We start from the raw sequence: 16,524 nt of genomic DNA, 5'->3' as shown, positions 1-16,524 counted from the left end.
CCTACAGCCTCGTTTTTTAGACTGACCAACTCAACGGATTTCTTATTATTGAAATATGCTATTTCCCCCCCCCCCCCCCCCCCAAGATATTTTAATTGAGCTATTTTGGTGTTCTACATCTTTGTAATATTGTTTGTATGTTGTTTTTGTAATCTGTGTCTGTTCTCATTTAATGTTTGTGTTTTTTGTGTATTTAATTATGAACATGTTGCTGTAACTAGATACCAAAACGCTGTACATACTCTAAAAGCTACAAATGCACATGTATGCACTGTCCAATGTTTCTGTGGTGTGTTAGATAGGTACTGTAGGACTTGATTATACACTTACAAATAGAATTGGTTGCTCTCTTCACTTCTCTTTCAGCTGTAAATAATACTGCTCTTTTATGATGATTATTTTTCATGGAACATAATGGAGCATGTTTACATAAAATGACTGAGAATACAATTACATCTCTACATACCCTCCATGCAGTGTGTGGTGTGTGCTGATTGACATAGGATGATATCACCTTATATAAGAAACATACTGAAAATGTATTATTTGCCCATTGAAAGCTAATGCCATCTGCATAGTTTGTTTCCCGAAGCTAAACAATAAGAGAAAATAGTAACCTGAAGCTTGTAGGCATATAATTATTTATTGAAATATGAGGAAAAATTCCATCAGCTGTAAAGAAACTCCCCATAACAGGAAGTGGCATCATGACAAGGGGTCGGTATGACAGCATGGGTCAAAGGTCGTAGACAAGCAGAGGGTCAGCATGTTCAGGAGGTCTGTGTCTGGCTGTGTGTGTGTGTGTGTGTGTGTGTGTGTGTGTGTGTGTGTGTGTGTGTGTGTGTGTGTGTGTGTGTGTGTTTGGTGGTGTTTGCGGACATCCAAGGCAGCTGCAGAACTTGATCAAAACACACAGAATGAGAGGGAGGGGTTGATAGAGATTGTCTGATCAATACATACAATTACTGGGTGGGGGCAACAAGACGTCATGGGGGTTAAAACCAAAGATTTAGCTGAAAGAGCTTTTTTTTCTGTCTTCTTTAAAAAACACACTATACTCTGAATGAATACTGAATCAATTAACCACCAACACTTACAAAAGCAGAAATGCCATGTCATTGTAGAAAATCTGAAGTCACAGACAAATGTGAAGCTGATGAAGTGATGTTTTTGAAGTGTACCTGTATGTACATCCTGTATGCATACATAAACATCTAAGGGACATAGCAGAGGTTCAAGGAATCGACACGTTTCTGTGTATTACATGACGGGGCTCATATGTAGTTAAGTGTTGTGATGTATTGTAGGTAAAATGGTGTAAGACAACAACAATAGAATTCCACAAACGGAGAGTACGGAATGCCAAACGAGTGGGTGATGAGCTTAGAGAAAATCTGTTTGTTCATTCATTTTGGACACATCACAGGTAACCACAACTCACGAGACAGATGCAGTCTTTGGTATAGAACAAACAGGACTGAAACGTAGAAGAAGCTTGAGCTATTTGAAATTCAATGATAAAAAGGGACGCAACAAGAGTATCCAGTCAAACCCATTCACTTAAATACAACACTTCTCTTTTCAATTTACAGCTCACTCTCATAGACATTTTAAAAGAAAAGCGAGAATTTCTAAGATCATTATTTTGTTCCTGAACTGCATCGGAAAACTACTATTTAAAAAACAAAAACATGCTACAGTAAACAAATATATTTGGTGTTGACACCTTGTGCTTAAAACACAAGGACGAAAAACCAAAGACGCAATAAATTATCTTCATTATTAAGCGTAACCAGTGACATACATCGAAAGGTAGAACACTGAAAAAAAATAAAAACAGTTCTACAACAAGTGTCTGAAACGGAACCCTTCCACAATAATGCAATTATTATTGAAAGCCAATAGAAACAGATAGAAATTCTATTGTAAGTGAGATTCCTTTCTGATTTTAGTGTCTCGCGACATAATTAAGTACTGGTCAAAGAAAGAAAAAGGAGTAAAAACACTGTACACACCAAAGAAAGCCAACCAGAGGAATCCTTTCTGTTTTTTGTTTTTTTAGGAAATCATTGCTTTGCAATTTCGCTTCATCACGGTTCTCTCCCACAGGACCGCATGAATGTAAACACCTCTTGAAATTATTCTTCTTTTTAAATTTTTTACAACATTAATACTTTATATATATATTTGTACATATTTTCATTCACATCTGCACGGTTAGCTAGCATGGTAATGAAATAAGGCAAGACTCACATAACTGTGACATCACAAATTTATAATACTGATAGTTAAGGTTTTGTTAACTTCTTTTTTTGTTCTGCAGCAGGCTTTGGTCTGTTCGGACGAAGGCAGCTTTTCTCCTCCTTGTCTCCAGAATCATGCTTTTTGTTCCAGTTCTCAATGAAAGGGCTTTTTTATGGGGGGGGAAGGGGGTTGGGGGGTACAAATACATTTAGCTTTGATTGATAACGTTCAAATAACTTATCTATGGTGTGTAAAACTGATGTTACTGAGGTAAATGGTAAACATTTTTCAGATATTTTTCAGTTTTTGGGAGAGGTGGTGGTTACAAAGAGGAGTCACAGAATGACCACTAGAAGGAGGGAATCCCTCCTTTTTGTTCTCTTCTTTTGTTTTCACATGAATTAATTGTGTTCATTGAGATCCTTTTGAAAGAGGGGCTTAGTACATGTACTGTGCCCACCAGTTGCCCCCTTCTGTAAGTCTGTCTGTGGCATGTCAGTCCTCTACTGTAGCTTGCGTGTCTCTGAAACAGATATGGCAAAAAAGAGTCTCCAGTCCAGCTGACAGTCAGTCCATTGTCTGATACAGTACCAACACTGACAACCATGGGCCAGTCTTAAGAGAGTGCACCAATGTTACAGCTCCTGCCAGAAGTCCTCACCATTGGCAGTATAGAGTAGCAGGCTCTCGTCTAAGCACAGAAGCCTTTTACAGTGTGAGCGGTGCATGATAGTCATAGTTTGTTTGAACTTCAGTCTGCCAGTCCTTGCATCACCTTGACGGTTTATGTTTTTATTAAAAGCAGAAAAAGGTCTCTCCCATCCTGTACAGTTTGTCAAATGTAGAGTTTTCAAGCGGTTTTCGCTGTTTGCAGATGCCTGGTCAGGGGGAACCACGTCTGTCTTACTCAGAGTAAAGGGATGTGTGTGTGTGTGTGTGCGTGTGTGTGTGTGTGTGTGTGTGTGTGTGTGTGTGTGTGTGTGTGTGTGCGTGTGCGAGCGTGTGAGCGTGTGTGTGTGTGTGTGTGTGTGTATGTGTGTGTGTGTGTGTGTGTGTATGTGTGTGTGTGTGCATGTGCTTTTGCTTGGGTGAGTGTTTTATGCATGGATAGTTGATGGACATATTGAATGGGAAGGACTAATGCTCCCTATCCCAGAATCACACAGTCTACCCTGGGGGGGGTGGGGTGGAGTGTGTGTGTGTGTGGGGGGGGAGGGGGGGGGGGGGTGCGGTGTGTGTGTGTGTGTGTGGGGGGGGGGGGGGGGGGGTGGAGGCATGGGGGGCATTAGCCATAGCATTAGCATGGGCGAGTCCAATCTGTAGTTAAGGTCGGAGTCTCAGTGAACAGAACAGAAGAGTTGCATTCAGGCTCAGCCCTCATCAGTCCTATCAGTCTCTCAGGCTCTCTTGGCGTGCAGCATCTCAATGAGCAGGTTGTTGCAGGGCACGTCTCCGTTCAGGTGCTTGTAGTAGAGGTACTCCTCCGCCTGCAGGCTGATGGCTCGGATCTCAGGAAGCCGCAGCAACAGCTGGCCAAACTTGTCTGTCTGCTGCGGATAGTTGCACATGACATAGTCCAGCAGCGCTGCGTTGACCTGCTCCTGAACATTCTCCACCAGGTGGAAGTTCTCCAGGTTCTTCACGTCTACAGACAGGAAGAGGCGGGGACAGGAAGAGGCGGGATAGGAAGAGGAAGAAGAGGGGGGAAATGGAAAATTGTGGTTAATACTTTGAGATAGGACACGTTTATGTGTAGATAGGTTTATGTCATATGCTTTAGTGATCTTTCTAGTGGACCAAACGCTTTCATCTGGTCGTGTTTGTCAACACACGTTCTCATCCAGAGTGATTTGGAATGATGTGGTGGATGATTCTATCGGACAAATATGAAAGAATACACTGCATGACGAATACCCCCTCATGGTCTCTTTTCTCTGGATCCTCTCAGGAGAGTAGAGTGGAGAGAGAATCAAATGAAAGAAGAAAAAAGAAAGAAAAAAAAAGCTGTCCTCAGAGATTCTCTCCCCATGAGTATATGAATTATGTAGGACAGAATTACAACCATGGCCCACTCCTCAGACTGCATGTGTGAGTGCTGGGGAGCCATGCAACAACACACCTGGCTTTTTATATGTTTTTTTAAAGCCACATAATATATTTTTTACCATTAACAATCTTTTAAAAAAATGTATTAGAATTATTATTCTTTAAGATCAAAGCATGACATTGTTTATAACCAGTTTGGATTTTATGATCCATTGTCACAAAATCAGTCATCATGTACTGCAATACTTTCTTATTTAATGCAGTTTTATCAGAAATAAATACACCACTAACTGGCTATGAATGTTAGTTACTTACATACAGTACAGCACAGTATGTGCACCTAATGAATCTGTGGCATACTGTATGGCTGATATATCTAATCAGATGCAGTAAGAGGTGTGTGTGTGTGTGTGTGTGTGTGTGTGTGTGTGTGTGTGTGTGTGTGTGTGTGTGTGTGTGTGTGTAATCTTTTATTAATCTGTTTGACCCCAGGTTGAGTGGGCTCTGGGAGGTCTTGTGCTATCGGTCCTAATGGGGAGTGACACGCACACACACACACACTCACACACACACACACACACACACACACACACACACACACACACACACACACACACACACACACACACACACAAATACTCTAGCTAGCCCAGCCTACACTAATGAACCAGCTGGCTCACACACACACACACACACACACTCACACACACACACACACACACACACACACACACACACACACACACACACACACACAGTTTCTTATTCTCTCTCTCACACAGACACACACACACACACACACACACACGCCCTCACCCCCTCCCCAGACACACTCGGGCTGTGGAGCGTCAAGGGGGAGAGAGAGGGGGGAGATACATCAGCAACTAATGAGGTCTGGCGAATGAGAAGTCAGTCCTTCAAGGCACCTCCATCTATGATACTGTGTGTGTGTGTGTGTGTGTGTGTGTGTGTGTGTGTGTGTGTGTGTGTGTGTGTGTGTGTGTGTGTGTGTGTGTGTGTATATGTGTGTGTGTGTGTGTGTGTGTGTGTGTGTGTGTGTGTGTATATGTGTGTGTGTGTGTGTGTGTGTGTGTGTGTGTGTGTGTGTGTACCCTGACCCCTGTGTGACACTAAGAGGCTAAATAAGGCCAAGCGGAGGGCAGGAAGGGGAGGGGAAGGCCATCCAATGACAAAAGACCCACCAAACAAACATGACATGTGCTTTTTCCTGCTGCCACTCAGTTGTCTGACCTCTTACAGTATGTTCCTCTCACCCTCCTCAGCTTCAGCAGAATGAGCTGGAGAGCCAGCGACCTGCTCCACCAGGAAACAGCACTGTGATAGCCTTGCCTCACAAGCCAGATTGATACATGATATACAGATATCATACAAATATATAATGTATAAGTATAGACGCATGTATTATTATAGATAAAGATACACAGGTTTGGCGGAACAGAGGATTTGACTAAAACACAATCCAATCTAGCTACTGTAGAAGGCTAGAACAATTACTACTGTAAGGAATCAGATTCTCTTTTCATTTTTAAATTCAGCCTTGACATTAGTCTATATATATATATATGTATTCAGTATCAATGCCTGTAATTGATTAAATTATCTTCCCCCAATATGTTTAGGTTAGCCCGGATTACACTGGCCAAAACACATGAGATGTTGCCATGGTTTCACAGTAAGTAACTCATGGTGTGTGTGTGTGTGTGTGTGTGTGTGTGTGTGTGTGTGTGTGTGTGTGTGTGTGTGTGAGTGAGGGTTAAGGTGGGGGTGAGGGTGAGGAAGGGGGACTAAGGGAGGGGGACTGGGGGTTGAGGGAGGGGGGGGGGGGGTGAGCCCAAAACTACAGAGATGTACAACCCAATGTTTCTGTCAGGCTAATTAGAGAAAAATGAGGCAAAAAGAGCCATTTTAATTGCTAATTATTACGAGGCCCCCTTTTGAAAAAAATAATGAAAGGGGCTCCCGAAAAAACACACACTGATGATCGATGACAATGGCTTGATCTCTTTTCCCCCTGCAAGCAAGAGAGAGCGGACAAGCAAACCAACACTCAGGTTGGTTGAGGAGGAATTATGTCTAATTTTGACATAAATCAAACAGATGCAAGAGAGGTGTCTTAATGCTGGCCTACTGACGGGGGAGAGGCGGACGGGAGGACGAGGGGGGGGACATATTCTGATCAACGCTGCCAGAACGAAGTCAGGTTGAGGCTGTAAGTGTGGTAAGCACTCCTCTCCTCTCCTCTCCTCTCTCCTACTCCTCTCTTCCATCTCTCCGTTGAGTCACTGAGGGACTAATTATCAACTTTTTTTCACATGAAATAGGCTCAGTGTGCTCTCCTGTGCACACTGAGCCCAGGAAACCCCGAGGTCCCGTGGAATACATTGTTTCGTTTGACGAGCGATCGTGCCGAAGCCCACGACCCTCCACACACACACACACACACACACACACACACACACACACACACACACACACACACACACACACACACACACACACACACACACACACACACACTCTCTCTCTTTAACGAACCCTCAATACACTGCTGTGACTTTTAATTAGACTAGATCAGCTCTGCCTTGTATCCAGAAGATTCATTCAGATTGGTGAGTGTGTGTGTGTGTGTGTGTGTGTGTGTGTGTGTGTGTGTGTGTGTGTATCTGTTCTCTGACTCTCTCACAACCCCCATTCCATCCACAGCCTGCCCTAGACACACACACACACACACACACACACACACACACACACACACACACAAACACACACACATGCAAATACCGTACACACACTATCACTGTACTGTGATCTTGTTGATGCTTTACAGATTCTCTGGTGAGAAATGTGTCTGACTAAGACAATAATGCAACCATGTGGTCAGTATGTTTCCAGCCATGCCCCTGAGCATCACTGCAGTTGGGACTGTTTACTTCACATACCGTCAAACAAAAAGGTGACTGAACAGGTGAAGATGACGAGGAACACGACTCCAACATCTTAAAGCTCCAAAACAACAAACAGAGAAGTAAACAGCTGCCAATAAAGCCTACATTCGACGTGAGGCCTTTAAACGTGTGAGTGAGCGACCAGTGAATTCCTCTGGGCGGGACTTTGTTCACCTGTCCAATGATATCTCCCTGCTAGGATTTATAGCCAATCTATGCAGAGTTTATTTTTACGACGGTGGTAGTGAAATGGCGGTGCCACAAAGGGCAGGGAGTGGCAGTGGGTTGGTGGTGTTAGGAGTGAGTTAGAAGTCTAGGGCTGTTACTCTGTTATACCCTTCTTTTACAACCACACTGTAATCTCCCAACCCCAGTCTTGTCAATGCCCCCATGTTATTCATTATTAACCTGGCTTCCAGCCTGGCTCCAATCAGGGAGGGGGGAGGCAGAGGAACCTGCTGACCTAGTCTCTGAGTGAGCCAGAGGGAGGTTGAGAGTGGGCCCTGAGAGTGTCACTCTTGTAGGGAATGTCCAGGAAAGTGTGTGTGTGTGTGTGTGTGTGTGTGTGGGGGGGGGGGGGATGTGTGCTGAAAACAGACAAGGAATAAGGCCAATGGCCGCCCGGTCACTGTCGCTGAGATTGATACTATTTGTCCTGCTGAGCCACTGGCTGTGTAATTCTATACAGTACAGTACATTGCAACATGTTTCCACCCACTCTGTGATGCTGTGCACATTTTGCTTGAGAACTTCTATTGGTGTAATCTATGATCTTTCACACACGCACACGCACACGCACGCGCGCACACACACACACACACGCACACGCACACTCTACCACATCCACTTTCCCAATACACCACATCCCCTCTGATCTCATCAATACCTAATTAACAGCTTTACATGAGACCCTCCTTTCTGTCTCTCATTCTATCCCGTATCTACAGTATCTACTGAACGTGCTGCCCGGATCCCTGGAGCTCTCTGCTTCCTTGTTTCCTCCAATTCCCACCCGGGGAATTCCTATCTCCTCCATGAGTTCCCACATCTAAGAATAAAAGTGGAAAACTGGGGCTGTGAGCCTCTTAACATTTAATGGGGTCTTTGAGGCTATTCACTACAGAGTACCAGGTTAGCAAGCTAACATAAGATAACATAACAGCTTCAATAGCGTACATACATGCCATGCATAAGTAAGTACAGCGGAGTTTATGGGCCGTCACATTGGGCCATTATCGAATTCAGCAGAGTTTTGATCTCCGATAAAGATACAAGGTTCTACTATACTATACATATGCACACTCACTGCCAACTACACTCTATCTCACCAGTACACACTATCTATCCCAGCTAAAACTACAGCCTGTGTCTTTCTGGCTGGTAATGATGAGGCGGCGGCAGCCAATGTCAGATCTGGGACAAAACAAACAAAACAGACGTTGCCCATTATGGGTAAAAGACCAGTGCTAGCCCTCAAGCTATCTACAGTACAGAGTGACCAATTCAAACCTGCTCTGAGGCAAAATAGACAGTGTATTCATTAACAACATATAATAAGCATGATCTCACAACAGCTCCTGTTTCTCAGTCTGATTGGTCCGTTGATAAGCCAGTGGGGACAGGCTTTTGTCAGCATGTCAGAATAAGGCATGAAGGCTCAATTTGCCCTCCCCTCATCAAACCTCCGGGACCTCTGAGGACCAACGCCGGGCGGCTATGAAAGAGAATTAAACAGGAACGGTCCAGTTGGGGATATATTAAGTCAAATCTAAGCCTGCCGCCTACTGACTGCTGTTGTTGTTGTTGTACTAAGCAGGTAGTGCTAGTCAGTCCCGGCGCTAGCAAGACTCAGAGAGGACGGGAAAAGCGCCTTAGGTCTGATGAAATAAACAAGAGAAAGGCCCAGGGGTGAGAGCACGAAGCCCCTCTTGTTACTAATGCTAGCTGAGAGGCACAGGGGGGGATTCCTCCTGAGGTGAAGGGAAATACATTTACATCCATTCATTTCTGTCTGCCGGCCGACTACGCCACTGCTATTAAGTGCTATGAGACCCGGCATGGACGGGGCATGGGAGGGGAGGTTATGTCTTGAAGAATAATCACTACAAAATCCCTCCCCACCCAACCCACCCCCTTACAACTCACAGGCTCACAGGCCTGTCTCACAGCACACTGTCCACCCAAACGTTTATACAGTATTGGTGGATTCTTGTTTACTCTGAATGAAATTCAATGAAAGCCACACTGCGGCAAACCTGGAAAAATATTCATGTTTTGTGTGTCTGTGAAAATACAATCAGAAGAGGGACATTGAGAGACTTGTATCAGCAATGAGACCCCAGCCTCAACCCTTCTGACCCTTCTTTAGCTTGTCTGTTAGGTGTAACTGCTTTTTCTTCTTGAAGAGAAAAAAAGAGAGACTTGAGTTCATAAAAAGAACAAACAAGAAACAGGGGGGCAAGAAACAGGGAGTGTTTGGGGATGGGGTACTGCTGGTGGTTGTGGTTGGTGGGTGGGGGGACCTGGTTTGCATTCAGTGCACTTTCACACCCGGGCTAATTACATGCGTGTATGAGCAAGGGGGGGCACGTCAACGCTTCTTATTTATGATGAAGTGACAGAAAATCATTGGGGGGTCAAGTATCCCCCCTTTCCCCCCCTAAACTCCTGGAGCAGCAGAAATCCCGCCCAGAAGTGGAGAAACCTCGCCTCTAATGAGCCCATTAAAGCCCAGCTCCCATCAATATATTTCTCTCATTCTTTCTCTGACAAAATTTGAATTAATAATTCAGCGCAAATGCCTGGGGATGTATATTTTCTGTGTGAAGGACAGTTAATCCATAGCGTCATTTTTTTCACCCTTCCCTTCTCTCTCTCTCTCTCTCGCTCTGTCTCTCTCTCTCTTTTCAGACGTCTTCCCATCGCCCCCCTCTTCCTCCTCTCGTCTCGTCTCGTTTGAAGCTTGAACAGAGTAGAGTGCTGACTAAAGAAACAGATTGACATTTGCAATCCGCCCCCCTCTCCCCCTCTCCCCCTCTCCCCCTCCCACCTTTACGCTGTGATTCTAGTCCCCTGTCTTGACTTTAGTGTAAATTGGAGTTTAATTTTATTCCTCTATGTTAACGTTAGCTGCCGTGGTCTCTCTGCTCTGCCTCCGGGGTAATGTAACATGACATGTTTGCGTGCTGCCTGTCAAGGCAGAGCTGATTTTGAGGAGCACTGCTTCATTGGGTCATTCCAGTGTGGTGAAGGGTGGGAAATGATAAATCAGGAACAATAGTGGGAAACAACTAGTGAGTTGAGGAAAACCACAAAAAAAGTATGTAGCTCAGTGTTATGTTAAAAGAGCGTCTCTAATTCATTGATTGATTTTGTTGCAGGCTGTATTTGAGCAGAGAATCCTGTTGTTCAAAGCAGGGACAGGAGACAGTGGGACTGAGAGAAGCGACATCAGGAGAGGGATCAGAGGTATCTAACATCCAACTCGTATACTACTTCCCTAGTGTTGATGAAGCACACACATACTTCTACCCGGAATGCCTGGGATAACAAATGCCAACGGGCGATGATGCCAGGGGGCACCCCAGCACAGCACTGCTCTGAGACAGCTTACACAATCATGCTCAAGTGTGGGCATGCATGCCTGCTAGACAGCTGGCACAGCCCTTTGAGTTCCTTATATGCCTGTACCGTCGACGGGCATGGCATGGCCTCTGTCCTCTCTGTGACCTCTAACCTTACCAATCCCCAACACCCCATCAGCCATTTTGACACAGACTTCCATTTTGGCTCTGAGACTGAAGGAGAGTGTTTTGATTGATTGATTGATTGATTGACGCCCCCCGCCCCCCACCTTCCTTTGTCTAAATCTGTCCCTCCCCTCTTACCCCTTGTGTCCCTTATATTCCAACACTTGCTCCGCAGGTTTCTATTACACTCACCAAAGACTGATGAGGAGACATTTTTTCCAGAGGGGGTGGGGGGGGGGGGGGGGGGGGGGGATGGAAGCAAAGACAGTGCACTCCACAGACAGCTTTGTTACTTTAAATACACCAGAGCACAAACAGGGCAGGGGGAGAAGGGAGGAAGGGAGGGGGGCAGGCAGGCAGAGAGAGAACAAGAGACAGGGCCAGAGCACCTGTTGGATCATCTGTGCTTTAAACGTTTAATCACTGTCTCCAGTTACCACCCCGCTGTCCCCCCCCCCCCCTCATCTCTCCCTCCCCCTCCCTCTGTTCTCTGCCAGGGGATCCTGTAACCACATTGTGAGAGGGAGCCGTCACTAGTCGCAAGGCCTAGGAGGCACATCGAGTAAAGAGAAGCTAAGCTCTCACACTGCGGACCACCTGACTGCCATAGCTCACACGTCACGTCTGACGCCTGACGGACTGACGCCTCTCTAGTGTGTACATTCAGTAGATGGCGTCCAAATGCCAGGTGGTGTCACGATGCCAGGATGCCCATTTGTAACGTCAGGACATGCATGATCATGTACATTATCACTATCAAGTTAGTCCTACAGAAGCCATTCAGTTTAGCAAATTAATTAATCTTTGACAATGACCTTCTAAACATATCCAAACACTGTCTAAACATGTTGCTGTGTGCTTTTAATATCATATCATATCATATCCCTTGAGTGTTATTGTAGGTTTACATGGGTGGTGCTGTCCAACCTATAACTTCTCTTTTTGGAGAAAAATCTATTTCAAATGGCAAATGAGTTACATTTATTAAAATGTTATTAAATTACAAATAGTAATTGCCATCATGAAGCTGTGTCACATTTATTGTCCGTGAGGATTTATGAAGTTATTAATGTACAAATGTAAAGTGCTACTACCATTCAGGTTTTAAGAGCTTCACAAATGATTGACAGACATGGTGTGTATAGCCGTGGTCTATTTCATTGCCTGTGTGTTTTTGCACATTTGACCTGTGTTGCACAGCTTAGGGAGCTGCGGCAGCCTTTGGTCTGCTGTGTGTGTGTGTGTGTGTGTGTGTGTGTGTGTGTGTGTGTGTGTGTGTGTGTGTGTGTGTGTGTGTGTGCGTGCATGTATGCGTGTGTGCGTGTGTGCGTGTGTGTGTGTGTGTGTGTGTGTGTGTGCGTGCATGTATGTGTGTGTGCGTGTGTGCGTGTGTGCATGTGTGTGCATGCGTGTGTGTGTGTGTGTGTGTGTGTGCGTGTGTGTGTGTGTGATAGGGACAGCTTTATAGATGACCACGGCACTAGAAATCTCGGGGAGGGATCGATGGAGAAATGACAGCTCTCTATGTAGGGCTTGTGTAACTCCTTATCTGTGTTTGTGTGTGCAATGTTTAAATAAGGCCCCGGCTGGTGGTGTGATCGATACCCGTCCTGATCGTGGCAGTTACACTTTCTCTCCTCTCCCACCAGCCCAGCCTGACACTTACTCATCGGAGATGCACTATAAAATAATGCTCTGAATATTTTTTTTCATTCTCATATTCAGGACAATAAGTCTTGTTTAAAAAGATCAATATGCCATGTTCATCGATCTTACGTTATGTTAACTGAGCTACAGATAAGCAAAATCATTTTTCACGTTTCGACGAGATCATGTGAGATCACGCTAAATCGACGACGACAAACAAAATTGGACTCAATTAATCCTAAAACAAGAATCATTCCTTAAAATGATAAAAAGATTTCTTATCGGTATTCTTTTTTTCGTTCTTTTCCAGCACAGCCCCAGTGTCTCCATTGGGCCCAGAGTAGAGTAGAGTAGAGTAGAGTAGAGTAGAGTAGCCCACCCTGAGCTGCACTCCCTGCCAGACCTTTGCCTTTAATTGGTGGAGAGTGAGGTAGCTAGCACTGCGGCTGTACTAGTGCTAAACCCACGGTGAAGCATTAGCATTGCAGCGAGCGGATATACCTGTACATAATGATAACCTCAAGCACCGCGCTGCGGGGACCTCCGGTCATGTAAACAAGCGCTCTCCGCGCGGCCCTTTTGGCCCACAGCTGGGCCGCTTTTGCTACCTAGATGAGGTGTTTGGCCGGGGCGAGGCGTTGGGCCGCCCGTGTGGCTGAAAGTGTGTGTAATGAACTTGAGATCCATTGATCGGGATTGAGAACGTGCGCCACAGTTGTTTGCCCCAACAGGATCACTGATGGGCCGATGCTGCTCATAAATCTTTGAGCACGCCTGCGCTGCTGCACTCCACCGTACCTGTTTAGATAACAGCTTCAAATGCATCCTTTTCAATTCCGATGATGGACGGCTAGGAGTAAGGTGTGATTATTTTATTATTGCAGGGGTGGGGGGTTGGGGAGGGGTGGGGTGGGGGGGGGGGGGTGGGGTGGGGGGGGGGGCATAGGTCTTTGGTATTAAGCATGGAGGAATTACAGATCCACAACAGAATATGGAATATTATGAAATGCTATAACCATAGCCTCTGTATGTGAAAATATCCTGAGTGAAAAACATCCAACAGCGCAAACATGTTTTGTGTGTGTTCCCCCGTTTCATGTTCTTGCCCGGACATGCATCCTGTTTCGCCGAGCCCCCCAGAAGCCCTCACTGAATCACATGATTGATATTTCCAGTGCAGATATCACTTAGAAAAACACCTGACATGCAGGCAGCACGCCATGTACGGCACCTCTCACCTCCCCACTGCTAAGTACCGAGCTGGCAGAGCAGGCGGTGCCGAGTCTTATGCAGCCGGTAATAAAAGTTGAACATTGATTTTCTGTAGCTGCTTGTAACTGTTAATGTTGATACATCAATAGCCCAAAGGAAGGCACAGGGGCTTAATAGGAGGCCGAGGAACGTGGAGATACAGCGAGGGCCCGGCACTAAATCACGGGATCTATCCACGCGGATCGATAAGACAGTAACTGCAAGTGTCCCTCTGCTTTCCTAATGTTTTATAATAAACTGACAGGCCTGTAATAAGGGGCGAGGTAGAGGAGAGAGAGAGAGAGAGAGAGAGAGAGAGAGAGAGAGAGAGAGAGAGAGAGAGAGAGAGAGAGAGAAAGAGAGAGAGAGAGAGGCGGTTTTGCCCTGCACCAACATCTATAGCTCACCCACCGCTAAATCACACCGCGCGGGAGGGGGAGGAGAGGAGGAGAGGAGGAGAGGAGAGAGGAGAGGAGAGAGGCTTTTTTCATAAGAAAACTTTACAGAGCATCCATTTACCAAGTGACTCTGTCTGAACCCTATGTGGCCCACAGATGCAGTAAGATGGTGTATTGATGAAAGCCCACAAAGATTAGACAACATCGCTGTATTACTTTAGAACCTGCCGATGGCACAGTGAGTTAGAGTGTGTTAAATTCTACTGTCACCACACTGTACAGCCATCACTGTTGGCTAGGCCTCCTCTTATCATTCCTATGATGATGGGGTGTGTTTGTAGCCTACAGACGGGGACTGTCCATGTCTATTTTGTCTCTCTCTCTTTAACATTCAGATCAACCAATCATGTGTTTACCATATGTAATGTAAAGTAGTGTAAAGACCATTGTGTATCTACTGAATAGGTCTTGTAGTTTCAACCAAAACATTTTTTTTTTCTGAAATACTTTGTGCAATAAAAAGGTATTCTAAAAACACGTCATGAAATATTGTGTCCCTCTATGTCGATATGAAAAGTATATTCTTTTGCAAAGCACAATTCTAACATCAATCTGTCATAATATTTGCTACAGCATATTGTTGAACCTACTGAAGTAGCCTAGAATCTCGGAGTCTCTGGAGATAACCCTTGTAACACAACATGATGTAGTCTCTGGAGATAACCCTTGTAACACAACATGATGTAGCTCTTTTCTACTATCAGTCCTTTATCAGCAGTCAGTGTTGAGGGCCAGCCAGTCAACTTTCTGATAATGGAAGTTGTTAGAGATTAGAAAACGTGTCAACGTAATCCATAATTCAAATTGACACCAATGGGCTATCAGATAAGATATAAAAAGAGAGGAAAAGAATGAAGCGATAGCCGATAGATTGGAGTGATGCTCCGGGAGATACGTGGAGTGTCGAAATCTGTTGGGAGCGCAGGGGTGGAATTTCCAGTAAGTTTGGAATGTAAGGCAAAAGGTAGAGGGGTCAAGGGTGAAGTGCTCTAATTCAGCACCCAAACCTCAGCCCCCCTTCTTAATCACAACAGGCTGCCATCATGCCTGGTAATGGTACCAAACTGGAGATCTGGAGCTTTTAAAGCTTGATAAAGTCTGAAAGCCCTTTTAGAGTTCTCATTACAAGGCATGCCGTTCAAAGTGGGGCCTGTGAATGTCAACAGGCTTGCTTTTTTGATTTCCAGAAGAACAAAAATCAAGAAAGAAATATTAGGTTCATTGCTTTGGGGTCGCTACTTCCCCTTCTTGATCAGATGGGAAAAATGTCAGGCCACTCAAACTGATTAGAGGCTTTTCTGTCACTAAGTTCAAGCAAATGTCAGGACAGAGGGACTTTTTATGCTGCAACACCATTGAAAGAACAGTGGCTACTGAACAAATGTAGAAGATAATGTGAGAAAATCCTGTATGTTTGAGAAGTTGATGAGTCCAGTGGTTTTTCATCAACCGACATTTGGTGAGCACTTCGCTATAGTTCAAAACAAAATTATATGAGAACCACTAGATACATTTCCTGTATGCATGCTGCACTTTATGTACCACAGACATACATTTTCTTAGAGCCTTTACTTCCATATTCACCTCTCTAATTCATTCCATTACTGTCTTTATTGGACTACCCCCCCCCCCCCACACACACACACACACACACACATCCCCTTCCTCCAGCACACACAGACCCCCCTCCCCTCCTCCCACACACACACAGACACACACAGACACACAGACACACAGACACACACACACACAAACGCACGCACGCACGCACACACGCACGCACGCACGCACGCACGCACGCACGCACCACACACACACACACATGTGCCTGGACCCGATCATGGTTTATGTGTATTGATCACGTTCGCGCCACACACACGACTTCCACCAGATGACTTACAGCCCACTGCCAAGCTGCTTGGCTCACTGGAAAAACAACCCTACCCCTATTATCTTGCATTTAATTAAGACGTAGCTGCAGTTTTATGCTCCATTATTTGGCCCCTGCCCGGGTCTCCCCGGGTGTAAATATTGAACCGTCGCCGCCTCCGAATGTTAATCAATCCCCACCGAATTCCAAATGATTTGGTTCGTTTCAGGAAATGAATATTTGGGGGGCATTATGGGGCCGGCTGTGCATGCATTACTGAACTCCCCTGCTCA

The 16,524-nt window shown here is 45.3% G+C and overlaps 1 protein-coding gene across 1 annotated transcript in view; it reads right to left on the bottom strand.

Moving 5' to 3' along the window:
* Positions 1–3,641: 3,641 nt before the first annotated feature.
* Positions 3,642–16,524, bottom strand: part of nr5a2 (nuclear receptor subfamily 5, group A, member 2) — a gene marked incomplete at its 3' end in the record, with an annotated part of 49,158 nt that continues 36,275 nt past the window's right edge. The window contains exon 7 of the mRNA XM_083672267.1: positions 3,642–3,889. Within this exon, the coding sequence (XP_083528393.1) occupies positions 3,642–3,889 (248 nt within the window). The remainder of the gene's footprint in view (positions 3,890–16,524) is intronic.

Source organism: Argentina silus (assembly GCF_951799395.1).
Source record: "Argentina silus genome assembly, chromosome: 6".
In the NCBI taxonomy this organism is placed as follows: Eukaryota; Metazoa; Chordata; class Actinopteri; order Argentiniformes; family Argentinidae; genus Argentina; species Argentina silus.
This window is presented reverse-complemented; position numbering and strand designations above follow the sequence as displayed.